At 40.0% G+C, this 26,357-nt stretch overlaps 1 protein-coding gene across 1 annotated transcript in view; it reads right to left on the bottom strand.

Annotated features, from left to right (window-relative positions):
• The window catches only part of glu (structural maintenance of chromosomes 4-like protein gluon), a 185,020-nt gene extending 162,972 nt beyond the window's left edge, over positions 1–22,048 (bottom strand). The window contains exons 1-3 of the mRNA XM_067159498.2: positions 21,937–22,048; positions 17,701–17,929; positions 1,183–1,374 (exon numbers count right to left, since the gene is read on the bottom strand). Coding sequence (XP_067015599.2) covers positions 1,183–1,374; positions 17,701–17,925 — 417 coding nt within the window. The 5' untranslated portion in view covers positions 17,926–17,929; positions 21,937–22,048. The remainder of the gene's footprint in view (positions 1–1,182; positions 1,375–17,700; positions 17,930–21,936) is intronic.
• Positions 22,049–26,357: the final 4,309 nt, after the last annotated feature.

Genomic DNA, 26,357 nt, shown 5'->3' with positions numbered 1-26,357 from the left:
AGACATGCTGAAGTCGCCAGCTCCTTGATCACCAATCCAACGGTTTGGTAGAGTTTCATTCAGATATTCACGCACTTGGCGATCCCAGTGAGAAAAATGAAGTTGTCTCCTTGCAGCCTCGGACACAACCAGTTTTGTAACATAGCGAGATACTGCTGACCGTAAACCGTGTTTTCATCAAAGAAGAATGGGCTGTAAACACATTGACCTAGGGCGAATCTCGTACATGTTCAATGACTACATGTGGGTTCTGTAGGCCCCAAATTCGAACATTGTGTTTGTTCACCTGACCACTAACAAGGAAATTCGCTTCATCAATGAACACAATGCGTTGTGTGAAAGAGTTATCATTGTCAATAGCATCAAGAATCCCGTTACAAAATGCCACACGTTTGCGTTTGTCATCAGGACGCAGAGCTTGTAACAGCTGTAACTTGTACGGCTTCATAACCAACCAAGGTCTTAAAACATGCCAAATTGTTGTTGTAGGCAGTTGTAACTCCCGACTGGCACGACAAGATTTTGAAGGACCACATTGCAAAGCAGTTTCAATTCGTGCAACATTTTCTTTAGGAACACGAGGGCACCCAGGACTCTTTCCTTTATATACACATCCTCTATCTACAAACTGTCGATACCATCTGCGAACGTTCCACCCATTTGGAGTATCACTTTGGTACCTCAACCTGAAACGTCTTTGCACCGTAATCACAGATTTGCACTTCGCAAACTCGAAAACACAAAATGATTTCTGCTGTGGAGTAGCCATTTTAAACACATGACGGTCACCAAGGAAAACAGAAGACAACTGACATCTAGCAGCTATTAATATAAACTAGACTATGTATTAGTTTCTCCAATAGTCGAAATGAGGCGCAGCGATCGATAGTTTGGACAAAATAATACTTTGTAATACGTATATTCTTTTTGAAACACCCTCTAAAATGACAAACACAAACAATCGTCCTAAGCCTAAGGAAAACAGAAAACATCTCAGTCCCAGCCACGAACTGATCCTGCAACTCTTTGAACCAAAGACTACTACATTGAGTATTACGAAAAAAGCCAGATGGGAAAGGCAAAAAAGTGTACGGATAAAAGAAACGTGTAACTCGTTACACAGGTTTCCAAGTGTTACATAGTTAAACAACAGACAAAAATGTAAGTTTAGTTCCCACTTACCTTATCAATGATCTGAACAAAGTTGACAGTAACGGTACAACTGCGAATATCTCGATGTTTGTCCGAGTTGTGGAGCAGGACAGAAATCTTCTTGGAGCGCAGTTTACTGGCACGGTAACCGAACACGAAGAGCATTGAATCGATGACGTTGCTCTTTCCACTTCCGTTTGGTCCAACTATAGAGTTAAATCGCTGAAACAGAAAATATACTCAGCTGTACATAGAGGACAGAAACCACATTCTCCTCACTAAACAAAACAGAAACAAGTACAAAGAAAAGAAAGCTCCAGCTAGAAAAGCAAAAAAGGAGCTATTTCTAAAACATTAGATAAAAATTCAGGATGAAAAAGTTCTCTACTTTCAAAGCCTGTTTGCATTAAATTTATGCACTTATTTCTCTAACATCATCCACACAGTTACCAGTCACCCCCCCAGTGTCTCACAAGGCAGTGCTTTTTGCCCTTTGCTACTTTCCTCGTTTTGGGATGATCTGCAGTCTAAACACAACAGAACAGTAAATACACTACTCTTTGCTAACGAGTGCAAGATATTTAGAATGATCAGGAATCCAGCAGAGGCAGCTTTTCATCAGTCCTTGTTCAGTCCTCTTGAACTGGCGCTTTCTTGAAAACAAACTCAATCCAGAAAAATGCAGCCATATTAACCGCCTCTACTGACACATGGCCAAATATTATAATAACGAATTGAAGTCCAATCCGGAAAAGACGCAGGTTTGTGCATTTCATCCGAGACATAGGGAAGCCAGAAGGAAGTTAAACATAGTGGGGAAAATAACTGTCTCCCTGTGATGCCGTAATCTATAATTTTCATTTCCGTATTGACAATTGCACAATAGGTCCACAAATGAAGCTGATATATTAGATAAACTCAATACAATAGATTCCCATATAAAATTTACCATGGAATCCGAAAACAATCACAAACTGAACTACCTGGACATAACGACAACTAGACATGATGACCACCTTTCTTACAGAATATACAGAAAACCCACGCATACCTCAAATACAATTAAAATGGATTCCGTTCACCCCAACATACACAAAAGAGCAGCCTACTATAGCATGATACACAGAGCATTCAATATACCGTTAACAAAAGAAGATCTAAACAAAGAATTACAATTAATTCATGACATAGCTAAAAACAATGGATTCAAGAAAGACATGGTTAACAAAATCATTCATAAAATAAAATCCCAACCCAAAACCAAACTAACAAAAGCAAACGAACCCAAGAAAGACTATGCACTATTCACTTTCAATAATGTACACATATACCCCATAACTAATATTTTAAAAAAACATAACCTAAGAATAGCATTCAGAACTACACACAATAGTACCAACATCATACACAATGTCAGGACAATCAACAGCAACAACAAATACAACCACTCAGGGGTATACCGCATCAAATGTAATAACTGCGAGACCAGCTATATCGGACGTACCGGTAGAAACTTCCTAACCCGATATAACGAACACATAAACGCAGTGAAACACAATCATTTTTCCTCAATAGGACAACATGTCGCAGACTATAAACACAGTTTCACAAACATCGATAACGATATGCAAATCCTAAACATAAACCCCAAAGGCCCCCTGCTCAACATAACAGAAGAATTTTACATCACTTTAGATCAGTATACCAATCCAAATTACAACATAAATGAAATCACAGAAAAAACTAACATCATCTTCAATACAGTTATCCCCGCCCTAAAAAACCCTTACCTTAAGTTAATCGATAAACAGAACGCAACAAGCAACAGAAAAACACCAAACAACACACCCAACTCCATCCCTACCCCCACAACAACAACTCTCCCTACCCCTCCTTCCCTTCCCCTCACAGCAGCTAGTATAAGCCCAAGAAGAACACGAAGTAGTACATTACAAGCTCGCACGTCAAACACAACTCAGCTACACCAACAACAGTAAGTACATATTCCAATTCACACACATAACCCTTAGACATTCCTCCACACAATATCACTTATAACTCAATCTTATCTTCCACAGATAAACATAACATCATTGCACAGCTACAAATGGGAAAGGAGCCACTACTTTGAAACCAATATCATCCTCATTTACGGACGCCAAAAAGACAACATGAATTGGTTCTAATAAAAGGGCAACACACACAGCAGAGCTGAACATATTTTACTTGAATTTCATCCATACATTTGCCACCTATTTTAAATTGAAAGTGTTTTATCTCACATACGCACAGGAAGACAAAACTTTTATCCATGCAATTTTACAAACTCTAAGAATAGCAGCTGAAGTGCACAACTGTGAATAAGACTTAAATACGGAAGTTAGTCGATTTATTGACCACCAAGCAAGAACGAATGTTCATATGCATGAAGTGTTTTTATATATTGTTTTTATCTTGTACATATATATAAGTTAGTTTAGGAAAAGACGTGTTTTATACACTAGTTTTAAGACCTTCAACATTTTAGACATACAGTTGCAATATTGTACAGAATGACATATACGCCAGTTCACGCTAAGACGTGCCCCATTTGTATGTAACTAAATGTACATCATCATCATATGGCATTCCTTCAACACCACAATCTTAATCAAAGCTTCATTATATAAATATGTATGTATGGTTCAGCTGAAGATGACCTTGAATATGAGGTCGAAACCGGTCCTGTAATTTAATATATACAATAAATAAGTATTGATTGGTGGAAATCCTCTCCTATTTTTAATTGTCCCTGTGATGCTTCAAAATATCTAGGAGTAAAGTTGGATCACTCCATCAAGTTCAAAACTCACTGCAAAGAGATGAAGCTGAAAGTATCTGCTAGAAATAACATCATTCGTAAACTAACTGGCACCATCTGGGGTGCAGAGCCAAATGTACTCCAACATCTGCATTGGCATTGTGCTTCCCTGCAGCAGAATACTCTGCAACAGTTTGGTGGAACTCAGCACGTTAGATTGATGTAGCTCTGAATAAGCCTTGGATGCATCATGACAGGATGTCTGAGGCCAACTTCTATCCGTAAAACATATCAAATCACGGAAATAGCACCACCAGATATTCGGAGTAGAACGGCTGCGGAAACTGAGAAGAAGCAAGAATCTGATCAGAGACATCCCCCGTACAGATAAAAACAACAGCTTCCAAGGCTAAGATTAAGAAAGAGCTTCTTGCAGTCAATGGTGTCAACGTCCACTCCAACCACGGCGAGATTCATTCCCTGAAGAGCACTGGGAAAACGTTAAGGAGATACCTGCGGCGGGCTATCATTTACCGTATGCTACATGGAAGAACTGGAGTGCCCCGATGCAAGGAGAATCTGAAGAAATGGGGATACATCACTGAACAAGAGCATTGAAAGTATGGTGATTTACAGGGCCCACATCTGTTTATCTGCAGAAACCTGCCTGAAAATTGCAACATGAACGATCTTATTTCTGCTAATGATAAGGCCATCAAGTCTGCTGAATTTTGATCCTCACATTCCATCTAGTAACGTAGACTTCTGTATTTAATTACGAAGGTAAACCCGAAAATAAGGTCTTTTATATATACATAGACCTGTTTAATGGTTATCATTTTAAAGCTTGAACATTTAGCTATTTTTCTACATAATCATTTCGGTCTATGCATTTTTGTAGAAGCGGTGACAGTTTTTAAATACCCATGTCACACCAGCTTGCCGCTGTTCATGTGAACCTCATCTTTCACCTCGTCGTCAGTGCTGAATCGTCTCCTAGCCAAATGTTCTTTCAACCAAGGGAACAAGTTATAATAACTGGGCACCAAGTCGGGACTATACGGTGGGTGGGTGATTATGATCCACTGAAACTGTTGCAGGAGAGCAACGGTTTGCCAAGCGTTGTCATGGAGAATGTTTACGCCCTTGCTCAACATTCCTCCTCTCTGGTTCTTAATTGCCCGTCTGAGTTTTTTCAGGGTCTCACAGTACCGTTCAGCGTTAATTTTGGTCCCAGCAGGCACAAAGTCAACCTACAATACCCCTTTTCGATCCAAAACACAGCTGTCATGAACTTACCGCCAGACTGTGTTTGCTTGAATTTCAGCGCCTTTGGCGAAGAGGAATGCCACCATTGGTGTGACTGTTGCTTAGTCTCAGGTGCAAAGTGGAACGCCCAGGTTTCGTCACCCATGACAATTGAGTCCAAAAAGTTGTCCTGTTCGGCTGCAAAGCGTTGAAGAAATGCACAAGAAGAATAAACTCGTTGCCGCATGTGGTCTTCAGTCAGCATGTGTGGCACCCATCTTGCTCACACCTCCCGGTATTTCAACTTTTCCGTTAAAATTCTGTGAGCGGCACTTCAGGAAACCTCAGGAACCACAGTGCAGAGATCATCCAGGGAGATCCGCCGATCTTCACGCATGATTTGCTCAACCTTCATGAATGTCTTGGCGGAAATTGACGGTCTTCCGCTCCTTTGTTAGTCGTGAATTTCAGTCCAACCGGCTGCAAACTCTCAACAAAACTTACGAACATTTTTGACATCCATGCACGACTCACCATACACTTCTGTCAATTGGCGATGGATTTCAATTGGTTCAGTACCTGTTGCGTTCAAAAACTGAATAACTGCGCGCACTTCGCAGTTAACATCCAACGAGAGCTCCATTCTCAACGGCTGCCAGGCCAAGACAGTGCCTCAGTGCAGCATATGCATGTTTATATGCAAGCGCGGAAACACTCTTCACAATATTGTGACCAACAGCCAAACGAACAGAGTTCTGTATTTATAAAAAAAATAGGAGACCTTATTTTTGGGATTACCGTTGTATGTAAAACTGATATCCTGGACATGTAAATAAATAAATAACCTACTTTACAAGCCCATCTCTGTGGCTACGACCAGCGAGACACGCGTTAGACTCGATAGAAAATTAAAATTCAAGAGCCACATATAGTACTGAGCAAATTAATCAGAACAAGGTTTTTTCCATTAATTTTCATTTATTTGCATTTATTTTCATGGTTTATGACATATTCTGAGTCATGGCCCTCCTTGTGCTCAGGCGGCCAGGACTACACAATTCACCGGTGGTCCATAACCCGTTAGAGGAGACATCCTCACTTGGACTATGTGTAAGTAGGGTAGCACCCTGCTTCATGAATTTACCAAGCTCAGAATATTTAAAGCAAGCCTTGGACCTATGGAAGTAACGGAGTCCCACTCCAATTTGATAGGCGAGGGAACTCCTTGGAAACAACTTGACGAACGAAATGGAATTCGATGGGGAGTCATCAACATTAATGGGGCTTATGGAAGAAAGAAGGTAGAGAGTCAGCAAAGAGGATGCATCCGGATGTGCTAGGAGTAAGTGATATTCGGGTAAGGGGAGATAACGAGGAAGAGATCGGACATTATAAAGTGTACTTGACGGGTGTTAGAAAGGAAGGGCAGAGTATGGGGTAGGGCTGTTTTGTCAGGAACACCATTGCACGCAACATAGTTTCTGTTAGGCACGTAAATGAGCGAATGATGTGGGCAGATTTGACAATTGGAGGAATTAGGACAAGAATTGTCTCAGTGTATTCACCATGTGAGAGTGCAGACGAGGATGAAGTTGACAAGTTTTATGAAGCATTGAGTGACATTGTGGTCAGGGTCAACAGCAAGGATCGAATAGTGCTAATGGGCGATTTCAATGCAAGAGTGTCCGACTCGTTGGCTGAACGGTCAGCACACTGGCCTTCGGTTCAGACGGTCCCGGGTTCGATTCCCGGCTGGGTCAGGGATTTTAACCTTCATTGGTTAATTCCAATGGCACAGGGGCTGGGTGAATGTGTTGTCTTCATCCTCATTTCATCCTCATCATGACGCGCAGGTTGCCTACGGCAGTCAAATAGAAAGACCTGCACCTGGCAAGCCGAACTCGTTCTGGGATATCCCGGCACTAAAAGCCATACGACAGTTCAGTTCAATGCAAGAGTTGGAAATAGAACTGAAGGATATGAAAGGGTGAATGGTAAATGTGGGAAAGATATGGAAGCTAATGGAAATGGGAAGCGTTTGCTGGACTTCTGTGCAAGTATGGGTTTAGCAGTTACAAATACATATTTTAAGCATAAGGCACTGCTACACATGGGAGGCTAGGGGTACCAGATCCACAATAGACTATATCTTAACCGACTTCGAATTCTGTTAGAAATGTACAAGTTTTCTGGGGATTTTTCGATGATACAGACCACTATCTGATCTGTAGTGAACTAAGTATCTATACGCCTAGGACAGAGAAAGTGAAATCTGTCTGCAAACGAATAAGGGTAGAAAATCTCCAGGACGCGGAAATTAGACGGAAGTACATGGATATGATTAGTGAGAAGTTTCGAACAGTAGACACTAAGCAGGTTCAGGATATAGAAAGTGAATGGGTGGCATACAGGGATGCTGTAGTAGAAACAGCCAGGGAATGCCTTGGAACAACTGTGTGTAAAGATGGGAAAAGGCGAACATCTTGGTGGAATGATGAAGTGAGAGCAGCTTGTAAACGTAAAAAGAAGGCTTATAAGAAATGGCTCCAAACAAGGGCCAAGGCGGATAGGGAGTTGAATGTAGATGAAAGAAACAGAGCGAAACAAATAATTGTTGAATCCAAAAAGAAGTCGTGGGAAGAATTTGGTAATAACCTGGAAAGGCTAGGTCAAGCAGCAGGGAAACCTTTCTGGACAGTAATAAAGAATCTTAGGAAAGGAGGGGAAAAAGGAAATGAACAGTATTTTGAGTAATTCGGGTGAACTGATAATAGATCCCAGGAAATCACTGGAGAGGTGGAGGGAATATTTCGAACATTTTCTCAACGTAAAAGCAAATCTTCCTAGTGGTGTTGCGAACAGCCAAGCTCATGGGGAGGAGGAAAATGATGGTGAAATTACGCTTGAGGAAGTGGAAAGGATGGTAAATAAACTTCATTGTCATAAAGCAGTTGGAATAGATGAAAGTAGACCTGAAATGGTGAAGTATAGTGGGAAGGCAGGGACGAAATGGCTTCATAGAGTAGCAAGATTAGCATGGAGTATTGGTAAGGTACCGTTGGATTGGACAAAAGCAGTAATTGCACCTATCTATAAGCAAGGGAACAGGAAGGGTTGCAACAACTATCGAGGTATCTCATTGATTAGTACACCAGCCAAAGTCTTCACTGGCATCTTGGAAGGGAGGGTGCGATCAGTAGTTGAGAGGAAGTTGGAAGAAAACCAGTGTGATTTCAGACCATAAAGGGGCTGTCAGAATCAGATTTTCAGTATGCGCCATGTAACTGAAAAATGATACGAGAGGAATAGGTAGTTGTTTTTATGTTTCGTAGATCTAGAGAAAGCATACGACAGGGTACCGAGGGAAAAGACGTTCGCCATACTGGAGGACTATGGAATTAAAGGTAGATTATTAAAATCAATCAAAGGCATTTATTTTGACAATTGGGCTTCAGTGAGAATTGATAGTAGAATGAGTTCTTGGTTCAGGGTACTTACAGGGGTTAGACAATGCTGTAATCTTTCACCTTTGCTGTTTGTAGTTTACATGGATCATCTGCTGAAAGGTATGAAATGGCATGGAGTAATTCAGTTAGGTGGAAATGTAGTAAGCAGTCTAGCCTATGCTGACGACTTGGTCTTAATGGCAGATTGTGCCGAAAGCCTGCAGTCAAATATCTTGGAACTTGAAAATAGGTGCAATGAGTATGGTATGAAAATTAGCCTTTCGAACACTAAACTGATGTCAGTAGGTAAGAAATTCAACAGAATTGAATGTCAGATTGGTGATACAAAGCTAGAACAGGTAGATAATTTCAGGTATTTAGGTTGTGTGTTCTCCCAGGATGGTAATATACAGTAAGTGAGATTGAATCAAGGTGTAGTAATGCTAATGCAGTGAGCTCGCAGTTGCGATCAACGGTATTCTGTAAGAAGGAAGTCAGCTCCCAGACGAAACTCTCCTTACATCGGTCCGTTTTCAGACCAAGTTTGCTTTAGGGGAGTGAAAGCTGGGTGGACTCAGGATATCCGATTCATAAGTTAGAAGTAACAGACTTGAAAGTAGCGAGAATGATTGCTGGTACAAACAGGTGGGAACAATGGCAGGAGGGTACTCAGAATGAGGCAATATAGGCTAATTTAGGAATTAACTCGAAGCTGTACGCATAAACCAGCTTCGGTGGTGGGGTCATGTGAGGCGAATGGAGGAGGATAGGTTACCTAGGAGAATAATGGACTCTGTTATGGAGGGTAAGAGAAGTAGAGAGAGACCAAGACAACGACGGTCAGACTCAGTTTCTAACGATTTAAAGATAAGAGGTATAGAACTAAATGAGGCCACAGCACCAGTTGCAAATAGAGGATTGTGGCAACGTTTAGTAAATTCACAGAGGCTTGCAGACTGAACGCTGAAAGGCATAACAGTCTATAATGATAATGTATGTATGTTAATTTTTCCAATGGTTAGCAACATTACGCTATGCATTTCTTAGATACCAAGCACCCTACGCATTCTTTGCACTATTATTCATTCGTAATTAACCTATGAAACAACTGTTTCAGGTTAAAAGTGTATTTATTTTGATATCATTTTTGAGGAATCTGAAGGTTTCCCTTTCCAATTACAGTAGAACCTCGATAATTCAAAATTGGTTAATTTAAAATCCCACCTAATTTGAAGAAGCTCTCGTTCCCAGAAATATAAGGTACAGTATCGCATGTTATTTAATGTGTTTAATTCGAAATATGGATAATTCGTAATTCGAAGTATAATGTCGGTCCCTTTACCAAAATTCAGACTTTTAATTCAAACTGCCTTTATATTTAAAAAATCGTTTTTTCAGAGTAATTTAAATTCAAAATTTATCCGCGTCATGATAGAACGCGTCTTCTGGAACGTGCTGGAGTAGATTTCAGTGTTTTCGCTCACTTCGGTGTGTCTACAGCGTGCTTCATATTTGCTAAGTTCAAGTAAAATCTTCTTTTCTATTCAGCGTCTTAAGGAACACCATAATATCATTTAGCAGGCAGTGTGCGGAGAAGCAGAATCCGCAAACGCCGGCGATGCCGAGAGTTGGCGAAAAAGCATGGCTCATATAATCAATTTGTACGCACCGAATATTGTGAATGCTGATGAAACTGCATTGGTTTTTTTTATGCCAAGTTCAAACGGACTTATGGTTTTATAGGAGGAAAGTGCCAGCCGGGAAATCGTACAAGGGGAGTCATTGCACTGTGTTGCAATGCACACGGAAGCGAGAGACTTCTTCCCGTCATAGGAAAGTTCGATAAGCCACGATATTTTAAGGGCGCCGGGTACTTTCCGTGCAAATGCAAGGCATCTAAAAATTCTTGGATGACAGGCAAAATTTTTGAGGAGTGGCTGGTATGCCTTGAGCACAAAATGACATGCCAGGACAGAAAAATACTTGTGTTGCTGGATCAGTGCGCTGTGCACAAACATAATTTTAAAACATGTGCATCTTCTTTTTTCTGCCGGGCAACACTACGAGCTACTTGCAGTCCCTAGATCAAGGTATAATTTCATCTTTAAAATGTGGCTACAGAAAGCGACTTGTGCGTTACTTTCTCCATGAAGCCGCTAGAAATATTCCGGCAGGAGAAATACGCAAGTGGAACGCAGATGCAATGCGGAGTGTGACAGTTGCCTGGAGCACTATTACTTCGTCGATAATCAAGAACGGCAGTCTTGTTGGCTCCCCTGCGCAAGGGCTTTATATTGTGCTTGTATTGCGTCGTCTGTGTATAGTAGGCCAAGATTACTCTTTGTCTTTGAATCGTGTTTCGTTTTTCCCGGGTGTGAGGTTACGTTTGAGTCTTCTTCTGCCTGATACGCTTCTGCTTATGCAGGTCATTCACAGAGCCTCTTCCAATCTTCTCTTTTTTCCTCACATTTTATTGTTCATCACTGTCTGCCACTGTAGTCCTCTCCAATTTATGTCATCCTCCACCTGATCCCTCCATCTTGTTCGTGGTCTTCCAATTGGTCTTCTTCCAGATTCTGTCCATTCCAGAGCTCTTCTTGTCCCATTCTTTTGATGTGGCCAAACCATTTCAGCCTATTTCTCTCCATAGTTTCTTTTAGAGGGTTTATCTGTAGCGTGTTTCGTATGGTTTCATTTCTTATCCTGACCCTTCTTGTTTTACCCAAGATCCCTCGCAGAAAGCGCATCTGTCGCTTGTAATCTACTCAATTTTTTTTTTTTTTTTTTTTTTTTGTCCAAGCCCAACATTCTGATTCTGATTGTAAATCCATAGGTCAATACTGGCAAATAATACGATTTATATACCATGTTTTTTGCTTTGGTAGGTACTTTCCAATTTCTAATTTTGTCTGATACACAGTAATAAAATTTTGAGAAATTTCCTATCATCTCCAAAATTTCTTCCTTGATGTTTCCTTTCCCAGTTAGCTTACTTTCCAGGTATTTAAAAGCATCTACTTCATTTTTTTTGTTTTCTCTACTGATTTTCATTACCTCACTTTTTTATAAATTTATTTCCATGCTGCTTCTCAATTGCCCTCTGGCAGGTATTTAGTTGTTTTTCCAACTTTCGTTCATTTTCTTACCATATCATTACAACATCTGCATATGCTATGACTTTCACATCATTTGCTGTTGACCCTTGGTGAAGTTTCCTCATAATGTTGTCCATCACGATATTAAAGAGCACTGGTGAAAGTACACTTTCTTGTCGAACTACTCTGTCTGTTCTAAACCATTCTGATTTTTTGCCATCTATTATAACAGTTCAGACATTTGTTATACACGTTTCTAATTCTGAATTGCATTTCTCTTGACAATTCCATTCTATTCAGCTCTTGCCATGTCTCTTCTCTTCTAACCGTGTCATAAGCCTTTTGTATATCTATGAATGCAACTGCGATGTCTTTCCCAAATTCCCATTTCCTTTCTACTACTTGTCTAGCTGTAAATATGGCATCAATAGTTTATCTTCCAGGTCTAAACGTCTGACAGTGTATGGCATTATAAAAGAGCATTATTTGAATAAATGTACCTTGTTGGATACATTTCGGAAATATAATTTTTTCCCCTGGCATTTGGAAGGTTTCATTGTAAATCAAGGTGAGTGCATGTATTAAAGGATCTTAGAATATTTTGTGATGCAGCAAGGGTTGGCATTTCTGAATTTCAAGTTGGTGGCGGTTACTTCAAAATCACATAAATCGAAGTCCGATTTTAGCATCCCAACGACTTTGAATGAACGAGGATGTACTGTATTCAGCGACCAAACAAAATGGCTCCATTTCACCTAAGGGAAACCGTGACAGGTAAAACACAACAATGCCAACTGATAAACATTATCTCCGAAGAAGAGGAAGAAGCAAATCAAACGCCAAGCTTGCTGCTGTGAATTAGGGGAGGGGGCGAGTCTGCATCAACAGAGTTTCAGTGCATCTCATTTCGATAAATACCCATCATGGAGCAGCAGTTAATGACATGATTGTCAACATGAATGTTGCCTCTGATCCTGAAGATGATGTGGCCTCAAATGACAGTCATACAGATGTTAGCGAACGACTTAAAAAGCCGGGTGATACGTGTATCATCTAACAATGCACAGCTAGGGCCAGAATTCATGTTTGTTGAAGTCATTATTAACCAACAGGAACTCCTTATAGTTATTGTATACAAGCCGCCCAAAATAACGAATATGACTGAATTCGAATTTCGCTTACTTGACCTACTGCCTAGTTACGAGCATATTATTGCCATAGGTGACTTCAACATTAACCTACTTACTAAAACGCAAGAAACTAAATTTATTGACATGTTTAATTCCTGTGGTATGACCATTCTCCGTTTAGAGCCTACTAATCACACTTACACAGAAAACTACGAAACACACACTCTCATTGACCACATTGTGACAAATAACCCAAAGTTATAACTCACGGCCAGATTCCAGTCCCAACCATCTCCACTCGTGACCTTATCTACCTATCATACTCCCTCCGAATGCCAAAATATAAACTTAAGTATGTTATTTCCAGAAACACAAAAGGCATGGATATGGACGAGTTAAGACACGACGCTTACAATCTACCCTGGAATGACATATTCCTATTGGACGATATAGATGCGAAAGTAGACAAGTTTAACTCCCTTGTAATCACTCTATACATGCCCCTAAGCGACAGATAAAAGTTATAATACCAATATAAATGGTCCGTATTGGACATTTTAAATTTTCCAGCTAACTCATTCCTGGTTGCCAGCGTTTCGCCCCCGTGTGCTAGGCTGGGCTCATCAGTTGGTACCTAGCACACCTACCAAGACGCATGGCTAGTGCATACCGTGGAGGCCACTGCTTAGGCTAATTGAAACCACCAGCTGTGCCAATGCACTATGGGAGACTTTGTCTCACTACCAAAAACTGATGCCTGCTTGGCCATCAGACGATACAGATGTTATATATTATTATATTATATTATAAATTTACTCATTCGGAACAAATATTTCAGATTCCCTATGGGAATCAACATCTATATCAGATAAAAGTTACTCGCCCATCTTGTCCCTGGCTAAATAATGAAATTAAAAACATGATGCCCACCGCGATGCACTTTACCAACACTTTAAATGAACTCGTGACCAAAGTGACTTCGAAAATTGTTGGGTCCTTAGAAATAGAGTTAAACAGTTCGTTAGAAACCGTAAATTTACTTACTTGCAAAACATGACTGCAAACATGAATGCTAGCAGTGCTTGGAACACGCTTCGTTCCTTAGGCATAGGGAAACCTCGGCAACAACCCTATGTACCAGATATACCACTTGAGTGTTTTTACTGAAGAAAGAACACCCCCTAATGTATTAAATTCCCCAAACTCAGTACCCAACTCCGTTATGAACCCTTTACCTGACCAACAACATTTTACATTCCACCCTGTTACTGCTAATAAATTAAAAAAGTATTACATTCTATCAAATCAAAAGCCAGAGGAGTGGATGATATCCCTATAACTTTCTTATTACACCACATTATTGGTGCTGTTTTACCAATTATTACCCATATTTTCAACTACTGCGTTAAAAACGGAACCTTTCCTTCACTCTGGAAACTAGCTAATGTTATCCCTGTGCCTAAGAAACCTAACCCCTCCCTACCATCCGACTACAGGCTAATTTCTATCTTACCAGTGATTTCCAAAGCACTCGAGTGTCTGGTTCATGAGCAGGTATTCGAATACTTAAACAACCATTCTCTCCTAGACCCATTGCAATCTGGCTTCAAGACGGGACACAGCACAGCAACTGCCCTGCTCAAAGTGACTGATGACATACGGCACGCAATAGACCAAAGACTAGTGACAATACTTACTCTCCTTGATTTCAGTAGCACATTTGACACTATAAACATCCAGACTCTATTAAACAAGATGCAATCTTACTACTTCGATCAACAAACTATTAATTTCTTTTCATCGTACCTCAAAAATCGCGCGCAACGAATTATAACCCTTGATCAAACCTCTCACTGGCTAACCAGGAAGGAATGCCGCAGGGTAGTGTTTTAGTCCCATTGCTCTTTATCCTGTACAGAAACGACATTTCATCTAATTTAAAGAATTGGAGCTACCATCTTTATGCGGACGACTTACAAATTTACTGTCACTGTAAGACCTCCGATTTGCCTCATGCCATTAACAGGCATCAATGCTGACCTTCAGCAACCTAATGCTTACTCCTTGAAAACTTCCCTCCTTCTTAACCCCTCCAAGACACAAGCAATCATTATTGGCTCTCAAAAATTGTTGGCCACGCCAAGATACGAAACTATTCCTCCAGTTATACTGAATGGTAGGGTTATTCCATTCAGCCGAACTGTGAAAAATCTTGGAGTGACAATGAACGAAACTTTAAATTGGTCTGAATATATTAAGAATGTGTGTAAAAAATATTTTCAATACTTCATTTGGTTAAAACAGCGAAATTTAACCTTGTAATGTGAGAGTCAAACTCATACAAACGCTAGTGCTTCCCGTCCTCGACTACTGTGACGTCATTCTGGTAGGCGAAACAAAAGAGCAGACTTTGAAACTTCAACGAGCGCTTAATTGTTGCCTTAGATTTATATACAGTCTGAGTTATGATACACATGTCACCCCATACTATCACAATTTCATGGCTGAAACCTGACAAACGACGAACATATCACATACTGACAGACTGCTCTCTAAAAACAGACCACTATACATTTCATTGCAGCTTAAGTATTTGTCCTCCTTCCACAGCAGTAATACCCGCTCTGGTTCCTCTCTTTCTATTCCTGTTCACCGATCCTCTATGTACAACAATTCCTTTGTTGTGGTAGGTTCTAGACTTTGGAATTCCCTGCCTGTCAGTGTCAGAATTTCCACCTCATTACAGTAGAACCTCAATAATTCGAAATCGGTTAATTCAAAATCCCACCTAATTCGAAGAAGCTCTCGTTCCCGGAAACATGAGATACAGTTTTGCATGTTATTTCAATTGTTTAATTCGAAATATGGATAATTTGTAATTCGAAGTACAATGTCGGCCCCATTACCGAAATTCAGACTTTTAATTCGAAACTGCCTTTACATTTTAAAACAATAGTATGTTACAGAGTAATTTCAACTAGAAATGTATCCGCTCCGCGTCATAATAGAACACGCGTTCCGGAACGTGGAGGGGTAGCTTTCTGCACTTACACTCACTTCGGTGGGTCTACAGTGCGCTTCATGATTGCTAAGTTGAATGAAATTGGAATTCTTTTGTGTTCAACCTTTTAAGGAACGCCGTAATATCACGCAACATGCAGTGTGCGGGAAAACAGAATCCGCGAACACTGGCGATGCCGACAGTTGACGAAAAAACGTGGCAAATATAATAAATTCGTAGGCACCGAACAACATTGACATTGCCGGTGAAACTGCATTGTTTTATTTTAATGCAAGCCCAAACAGTCTTATGGTTTTAAAGGAGAAATTGCCAGCCGGGAAATCGTAGTGTGAGGGATGGGGGTCATAAGTAGTACATTGCAATGCACATGGAAGCGATATACTTTATCCCCTCGTCATAGGAAACTTCGATAAGCCACGATGTTTTAAGAACGTCGGGCACTTTCCATGCCAGTACAAAGCATGTATAATAAAAATGCAAACAGTAAAGAAATCCAAAAAATAATGCATTTGCACAGGGGAACCGGCATAATTTATCATCGTCTTTGAATTGTGCGACTTTTTTTCTTTCGTTGCGTGAGGTTATGTTTGTCAGCGATTTATCCAAGTGCATTATTTGAACATTGTAAATGCGCCTTGTTGGATACATTTCGGAAATAGTTTTTTTCTATGGCATTAGAAAGGTTTAAACTGTGAATCGAGGTGATTGCATGTATTAGTGGGTCTTAGAATACTTCGTGACGCGGCAAGTGTTTACATTTCTGAAGCACGAGAGAAGTGCCACGGCGGGAAATCGTACAAGGATAGAGTCATAGGAAAGTTCGATTTTAAGGGCATCGAGTACTTTCTGTGTAAATACAAGGCATCTAAAATGCATACAGTATAGTAATCCAATCAATAAAGCACTTGCACATGGGAGCGAGCATAGATTTCTCCTCGTCTTTGAATCGTGCTTTTTTTTTTTTTCTTTCTTTCATTGCGTGAGGTTATGTTTACCAGTGAGATATCCGAGTGGATTATTTGAATACTGTAAATGCACCTTCTTGGATACATTTTGAAAATAGTTCTTTTTTCATGGCATTTGAAAGGTATAAACTGTGAATCAAGGTTAAATGCATGCAGTAACGGGCCTTAGAATATTTTATAACGCGGCAAGGGTTGGTACTTCTGAATTGCGGATTGGCGGTTAATTCGAAATCACGTAATTCGAAGTCCGATTTTTTAGTCCCAACGACTTCGAATTAACGAGGTTTTACTGTATTTAAATTTAAGACTGCTTGCTGAGACTACCAGCTGAATGCAGCTAACTTGTATGACTGGAAGATCGAATGAATGTGAGTTAGAAAAGTGTAATGTATTTTTGTGTAGGTTATTATTTACTATACAATATTATGTACTCAAACTCTGCTCTCAATGATGTATCACTACAGCGGTGAAGTGTAAGAGAGGGCAAAGAGCCCTAACTTCGCCACCTACAAAGGCACAATAAATACAATAAATAACAATAAAAACTGCTTTAATTATTTCCTGATGACTATTTTTCTTAGTTTCCATTGCTACGTAGATATATGTGAAGTCTTTCCAGCGAGATATTTTGTTCCACAATTTGAAGCATTGCCTTAAGCATGCTGTTAACTGAGTCTCCTCTTCCCCCACCACAACAGCTTTGAGAGCTCTTAAAAATACACACATACAGTACTCAGTAACTAACTGGAAGCAAATCAGGTCTTGCAATGGGAGAACATTGAAATTTCTATCAATGAATGATAACTACTAACGAGCATAAGGAATGAACTTAAAGGCATTACCTTATGAAAAGGTCCCAGAACTTGTCTGCCGGCATAGCTCTTGAAGTTCTCATTCTCAATAGAGGTAACGATCAATCGAGGACCAGTACTGTCAAACGTACAAGCAGGACGATATGGTGGAGGGATATAGATGTCATCAAAGCGAAATCCACCCTCCTCATCAGATTCTCCCCGATCCTCATCTTCGTCCGCCTCGTGGAGACCATTTTCAACCGTCTCTGGCATGATGCTGAAACATGTTAAAATGAAATTAAAATAACACCACAAAATAAGAAGTAAATCTACTCAAACTGTACACAATAAAATATTTCACACATAATATATCAATAACCTGTGTGTGCAGCCTGTAACTGTGAGGTAAATACATTTGAATTTAAATGTAAACAGAGCCTTTCCAATATTCTATAACAACGATTTTAATTTTTCATCCCACTAACTATACAGTTTTCACAGATGTCGAAGTGTTGCAATTTTGTCCAGCAGTTCTCTTTACACGCTAGTCAAGCTACCAACACCAAGCGTGATCAAACCTGCAAATGTAAACTCAGAAGGCCAGTGCTCTACTGTCTGAGCTACTCAACCAGGATATTTTTATTTTCAACATAATCTGCAGTAGCTTCTTCTGTTGATCAGACATAGCGTGTTGCCCCCTGGATTCCACGAGTATAAGTTGAAACCCAGGAGAAAAGTCTCATATTTGAAGAACAGAAGTCTTCATGCTGTTCCATGCCATGTGGTGCTGGCATGTAAAAGATCTCAGATGACAAGTAAACAACAAAAAAAAGAATTGAAAACTCAGGTCACCCAGGAGAGTTCCAGCTTCTCTGCCATCTGGTAAGAAAAAAACCAAAAAATTAACAGACAGGCAGGCTAAACAGTGACAGAACTAAATAACTAGCACAAAAATGGATAACAATCTCCACATCTTCATACATTCTTTTTCAATTTCTGTTTCCAGTCTTCTGGGTCAGGTTTGTGAATTAAGGACCTCCACAGTTTTATGTATCTCTCTCTCTCTCTACCACTCATTTTCTTCCTCCAATATTTCTTCTACTATTACTCCTCTCTTCTCTACACACTTCTTCACTGTATCCCTTCACCTCTCTCTGAGCCTTCCCCGTTGTCTTCCTCCTATTATTTTCTCCAGAGTAAATACTCACTTTGGAACTATTCTCTTCCATTCTCATGTGTTCATACCATTTCAGCTTACTGGTCTCTATCTTGTCTTCCACCTGTGGGTTGGGGTGGTAGAATAACACCCACAGTATCCCCTGCCTGCCGTAAGAGGCGACTACAAGTGTCCTCAGGGGCTCTCAATTTAGGAGCGTGGGTTGGCAAACACGGGGCCCTTAGCCGAGTCCTAGCATTGCTTCCACTTACTTGTACCAGGCTCCTCATTTTCATCTATTCTATCCGACCTACCTTAGTCAACTCTTGTTCTTGTCTGACCCTGACTGTATTAGGCTGCTAGGCCTAGAGTCTTTCAATTTTCACACCCTCCTTGGCCCTCATTTTCCTTTGCTCCATTTCTTCATTTTTTGAAGTGTCAGATCCCTTCTCCTTTTTCTCCCTGATTAGTGTTATATAGAGGTTGGTTGCCTAGTTGTACTTCCTCTTAAAACAAAATCCACTTGCATCCAGGAGATAGTGGGTTCGAACCCCACTGTCAGCAGCCCTGAAGATGGTTTTCCGTAGTTTTCCATTTTCACACCAGGCAAATGCTGGGGCTATACCTTAATTAAGGCCAAGGCCGCTTCCTTCCCACTTCGTCGCCATAAGAACCATCTGTGTCGGTGCGACGTAAGACGAACAGGAAAAAAAAAATAATAATTACCACACCACCATCCTATAATAGGTAAGGACAGCAGCATTAAACTTACATAATATGTTACACCATTGGCCTAACAGCAAAGACATTGTTTGGGAGTTTTTATTGTTCAATAGATGGTAATTGATATCCAACTGTGTTCAATTCTGGGAGTGATGCCATTATTAGTAAATTTCAGCCAATAGCAGTGGCTGTTAATGCTGGAGGCATTGAAAATGCATGATTTCCAGTATTTTCCAATAAAGGTAAATAATTTTCTAGCAAGGGGCTGGTAGATCCACGTCATTGGAAGTGCACTCTTCTCCCTTGCACATGCACAGTAATAAAAGGTAAGATTTCAATAATGTGTCTTGTGTAATTATGAAATTTATGCTGAGGACATATCCTCTAGTTTTTCCTTGGAAGAAGTCAGATGCATTAAACCAGTGTCTTTCAAATGCATGCAAATAAATGGGGCTAGTGACCTATCATGCAACACATACCTGTATATTCTATGACAAAAGAATAAAAAATAAAAATTCGAACAAAGCCAACATCAATTCATTGGATGTCCTTGGCATTGTAAATAAAAATATGACAATGTGACACTCCAGAGTTCATTACAAACATGTCTCGTCTTTCAAGTGAGCCAACTTACAGTTTTTTTTTTTCCCTTTTTACATCGCATCAACTTGAACAGGTCTTAAGGTAACAATGGAATAGGACAACTGGGAAGAAAGCAACCATGGCCTGTTTCATGTCATTTGCATGGTGGGAAAATGGGAGACCACAGAAACCCATCTTCAGGGTTGCTTACAGTGGGTTTCGAACACACTATCTCCTGAATGCAAGGTAATAGCTACACCCTGTGATCCACATAAAAGCTGTGGTATTGTTCTCCCCTTGTCCCTGTGAGCTTTGTGACCTTTCCCTGGCAGCATCTGATTATTTCCCAGCAGTAGTCTCACTTGACAGATTTGTCATCATCTCCAAACAACAAAATAAAAGTTCAACTTGCCTCATAACAGACCAGTTATTACTCAAAGGAATAAAAGGCTACTGTCCAGATCATTCCTGACTAGGATTTCCAGATGCCCAATATTCGATACGGGTTGCCCCCTATTTGAAAACAAAGCTTGTTCCATATTGACCATATATGGAACAGCTAAAATCCTGTACTTATTGACAAGCAAAAATTAATTATTATTTTTATTTATTTATTTCATTCATTCATTTAAATCACTATTATAGTATGTCACGTCGTACAGGGTGGTCCAAATGTCTTGTCACCTTAATTTTCTGCGAAGTTTGGTACTAGATTTAATCCTCTATTTCAGATGCCCAACACGAGCTCCACCGTGTAGAAGAGCAGCTTTCTGCTACAACAGTCACCATTTCGGAAGGCCTTGGCCTGGTGTGTGCCTCAATAAACCACATGACCTTCATAGTGTGCAAATAGAAAAGCATCTTCGGTTGGCTGTGATGAGGGATGGAGGGCCAGCAACATTGCTGTCAGGTAATGAGTAAGGCTGACACTGTCATCTCATCTCTCCCTGCGCGGCCAAGGGCCTTCCCAAGTGATGAATGGTATAGTGTTTGGGCACATACATAGAGGATGTGAGATGAGACATTCCACACAGCCCATTCTAAAAGGACAATACTGCATTGGGAACATAAGCTGTTTCTGACAGAATCAAATAAAGACGAACGGAAGACAGGATGACCATACTCACAATTGTGTAGCATTGGAGGAACCTGTGCTCTGATCACCTATGAAGTAGCTGCAGAAAGCCCGGCTTGGAATAGTAGAAACCACAATGTTAAGAGAAGACATGTAAAAAATGATCTTGGATTGAAAGCCTTTAGGCCAAGATCTATCAACGAGCTAAGTGTGGATCATCTAAATTAGAGGATGAAATGTAATATACAACTTCACTGAAAACTGAGGTTGTGACAAGACAGTTCGTCAACCCTGTATATAAACACATTGCTTCAAAGACAAAGAACAAAACTACCACATTATTATAAACAGGCTTGCTTCTACACTTTCTTTCTTGAAGTGTTTCATTTTTTAATACATGTGAATGTACAATGATCTAGAACTCCCTGGCGTTATTATTTTAATTGTAGTCTGATTTATGTCAAGTGACATAGGCCTATAACCTTCCACAGCTTTAATTTTTCCCCCCATATCTCCTTTCTTAAAACATCTCACAGGCTATCATTTGAACTTATTACAAAACACATCAGACAGAGTTAAACACCGTGTAGGCTCGATATTCTTATATTTTGCTACATTTCTTTGATTCATCAAATTCAAATTTGAAGAAAACAAGGCCTAGCATTTGAGACCAGGGATATGGTACGAACAAAACATATTCACAAACAAATAATAAGTAAAGCACCACATAAATAATTGCGTTACTTACATTTAGTATAAGTATATATTCAATAAAAGTTCACAGTCACACATAAAATAAAATATTAAAATAAATTATCCGTTAATGACAGATTGAAATATTACGAACACTTTCACATTCACACATAACGTTTTCGCGCGCGGTCACAGAACTCGAACAGGATAACAGGATTCAAAAGAGGTCCAACGAAATCCGTTAGGTCAAGGAATAAAAGATCACATTTTATCCGTTAACATTAGCCTGCGTATAATAATATAATAACAATAATAATAATCTCATACCTGAAAATATGTTTGAATGTTATGACGGTTTAATTTTAACTGAAACTTTTCTTACTACAGACTAGACCCCAATCAGTTTCTACGGCCCTAACTCTTACCAAAACGCGACACTTACGGATTTGGCCTTGTTAAAAAGAGAGATAATTCGACGGTGGCGCTCCTAGTGACTTGATCTGAAAAGTCGCGCTAAAAACAAATGCATATACAAAATCTATATATATAAAATAAGAGTTTTGTCTGTACATTGCTCAGAATTTGAAAATATTGGTATTTCTAGAGATGGGTACTATCGACTGAAAACCGCTATCGATTAGTCGGGCGATAGTCCCTTCGAACTATCGACTAAATAGTCGAATGTTTTCAGTCGAACAAAAGTATTCATTACTTCCTGTCGAGAAGACTGAACAGTCGAATGAAAGTATTCATACAACGCAACTAGTTAGAGATGGGGAATCTGATTCTTTTAGAAGAACCGATCCATTTGAACCGATTCACTAAAATGATTCGTTCATTTAATTCGTTCATTCCAATACCACGTGACGGAGAGCCGAAAGCGAAACCATGGACTCAGATGAACCATTCCGTTATCTTCTTTATAACTGCTACTGCTTTACATGTTTACAGGTTACAAGAAGTGAAATGTTCAATGTATAATAATAATAATAATAATAATAATAATAATAATTGATAGCATTTTAACAAGAGTAATATCCTTTTTAGAGGTTACAGTCGAAAAATGCTACACAACTGTCTGACTAATCCTTTCCAAACTTAAGTAGGTACCATTCGAAACTATACGAGAATCGAATTTGTAATTTATAGTATATATTAACATTTTTTGTGGCCATGCTTCACACGTTAGTTCACGAGAACAAGAACGTGAACGGGAACCTTGTAGTAAACTTAACCTAACATTTCGCAACGAGCTAGAAGTTGAGTGTATATTAAAGTTCCGAGAAGTGTGCGACTTGAAACTACGTGATAATTTCTTATTAAAAAAATATATTTTTTTCTTGTAAGGTTAGGTTAGGAGTATTTGACTTGTGGACAGAACTTTTAGTTCAGGTTAAATAAAAATAACAGAGTCGTTCTTCACAAGTAGTCATTGATTCAAAAATGGTGGATTTGGCGACATGAATCAGAACGAACGAAGGAGGAACCAAGGAACGAGTTGCGGCTGCCATCTCTCGATTCAGATTTCGATTCACAAACGAGTCGATTCATTTCGTTCGCTGAATCATGATTCAATCGTTCAGTGCAATGATTCGTTCATTTTGAATCACTCGTTCAGAATCTCCCCATCTCTACAACTAGTGATGGGTCGAACTAGCTCTTTTGAGGGAGCTAGCTCATTCGCTCCCGCTCCTAACTGAGAGTCGTTCAAGAGAGTCGACTCTTGGGAGCGGGAAGGTAGGAGCGAGCCAGGAAGTCAGAGGCCGCTCTCCGCTCCAGGTTCGTTCGTTCATTCGTTCATCCGGTTTAGGGCAGACGGCTCTTTATGACTTCCGGTCGCTCTTCATGACTTCCGGTCGCTCTGTATGACTTCCGGGAACGAACGATATAGCGCAAATAGTTCATATTTTCCACAACAGATGGCAGCACAACGTCTAGTTCAGAAAGCTTCTCTTGAAATAAAACAAATAAACAAATGCACTCCTGGCAACATTGGCAAATAATCTAACGATAAAGCTTTATATACAGTAACGAAGAAATGTTTAACAAATATGCAATATTAATGGATAACATCTAATATTACTTTGCCCATGTTCCTTTCTTCTTAAAATGTTGCTTTTCAAGACTGAATGCACCGTGACGAGACGTATGTTCATGATATTGGCAATACTTACACGTTAATAAATAATTGTTTAAGAATGTAATGGGATGTAAGTTACTATAGTATACACTAAGCCATGAGTTTTTTATTCATAAGCGCCCAAAATAGCGTGATTTTACATCTTCTAGATTAATCATGACTCCCGTCTTTATTTGAAGGAGCGAGATGGTGCGAGATAGTTCACCTTTTACACAACAGATGGCAACACAATGTACAGTTTGGTACGCTACTCTTGGAATAAAACAAATGTACATTGCTGCCAAAATTCGCAATTAATCCGATGATAAAGTTTTATACACAGTAACGAAGAAACGTGTCACAAATATACAGTGTTGATTGATGACATCTAATATTACTTTGCCTAACTTCCATTCTCCTTAAAATGATGTCTTTCAAGATTGAATGCACCGTACGGGACGTATGTTCGAGATATTGGCAATACTTCCGTTCCACCCCGGCAATCCAGATAAGCATAAGAAGAATTCCTATTCCTGTGCACGTAGTTTACATTTCACTCAAAAGATGTCATCAGAATAGCCTCTTTCGACTGGAGCTGCAGAAATTTTTTCACTTGATACTCCGCGTTGGGACAACAGATTCTTTCATTCATTAATGCAGCGTAGGAAACATAGCTGATTAAACGCGATCTTTAACGAAAATAATGGAAACTACTATCAGCACAAATGTACATATAACCAAGTATACTACAGTACGCATAGCATTTTGCCTATTTTTCGTGTACAGTATGGTCACACTCTCTTCTATTTTATTTTTTTTCAAGAACGATTAAACCGTATGAGTCGTATATGTTCAATATATTGGCATTCCTTACACTATCTAAACTTACTTCTTCTTCTTCTTCCGCTTCGACCACTTTTCCCACACTTGTGGGTTCGCGGGTGCGAACTGTTCCGCAAATGTGGATTTGGCCTTGTTTTATAGTAAGTAATAATGTTACTGGCTTTACGTCCCACCAACTACATTTACGGTTTTCGGAGACGCCGAGGTGCCAGAATTTAGCCCCGAAGGGGTTCTTTTACGTGACAGTAAATCTACCGACACAAGGCTGACGTATTTGAGCACCTTCAAATACCACCGGACTGAGCCAGGATCGAACCTGCCAAGTTGGTGTCAGTAGGCCAGCGCCTCAACCGTTTGAGTCACTCAGCCCGGCTGGCCCTGTTTTATGACCGGATGTCCTTCCTGACGCTAACCTTATGCGGAGGGATGTAATCAATATTGCGTGTTTCTATGGTGGTTGGTATTGTGGTGTGTTGTCTGAATAGGAAGAGGAAAGTGTTGGGACAAACACAAACATCCAGTTCCCGAGCCAGAAGAATTACATTCCCGACTTGGCCGAGAATCGAATCCGGGACCCTCTGCAGCGAGGGCCTCAATGCTGACCATCCAGCTAAGGAGTCGGACTTCTTACACGTCAATAAATAATTATTTGAAAATGTACTGCGGTATACACGTTGGTATGAAAGCCAAAACTAGTGTTATTTTCTATTTGCCTTAATTCGATTTAAAACTACGGTATATTATTTTATCCACTGTACCGTAAAACCGAAAGATTTTGGCAATATGTTAATTCATAACTACGAACTCATTTAAGAAACAGATGAGGATTTATCAGAGTATTTCTTAATTATTTCAGACAGAATAAAACTACGCCGTTTCTACTTGCCGAGTGGTATATTCAGTATTCTGGATAGCGACTGTTTGTTCGTGCTTAGTTGAGGTTAGTTAACCCGAACTTCGTGTCGTTTATTTGCTCCTAACCTACTGGATCTATACTAGGCCCTAAAACCTTCATAGATTATGAGTGCATACAGGAAGTGAACAGGTAAGTATTGCTCAATAACATGTTGTTTATTTCATTTCATTGTTTCGTTACGTTGCAAGTTGCCAGAACTATGGCACAAAAACGTACCTAACAAACAGCCCACAACCACTGCACTCAGAGCACTGACTGAATGCGGGAAGAGGCTACACTGGGCAGCCTATAAAAAAGAAAGCTGCTTCAGTACGTCACGTGATTATCTGAGGCATGGCATTGGCTAGAAATGAACGAGAGTCGATGTGACGAGCTAGCTCTTTCTTGGAGTCGCTGCTGATAAAAGAGTTGGCTCGTGCTAGCTCTCAGGGAGCAAGGAGGGAGCTAGCTCATACAAGAGTCGACTCGTAATTGAACGACTAGCTGTTGATAAGAGTCGGCTCGTGCTAGCTCTCAAGGAGCAAGGAGGGAGCTAGCTCTTACAAGAGTCGACTCTCATTGAGAGAGCTAGCTCTGAGCTAGCTCTCTCCAATGAGTC

Source organism: Anabrus simplex, chromosome X (assembly GCF_040414725.1).
Source record: "Anabrus simplex isolate iqAnaSimp1 chromosome X, ASM4041472v1, whole genome shotgun sequence".
NCBI classification, from domain to species: domain Eukaryota; kingdom Metazoa; phylum Arthropoda; class Insecta; order Orthoptera; family Tettigoniidae; genus Anabrus; species Anabrus simplex.
This window is presented reverse-complemented; position numbering and strand designations above follow the sequence as displayed.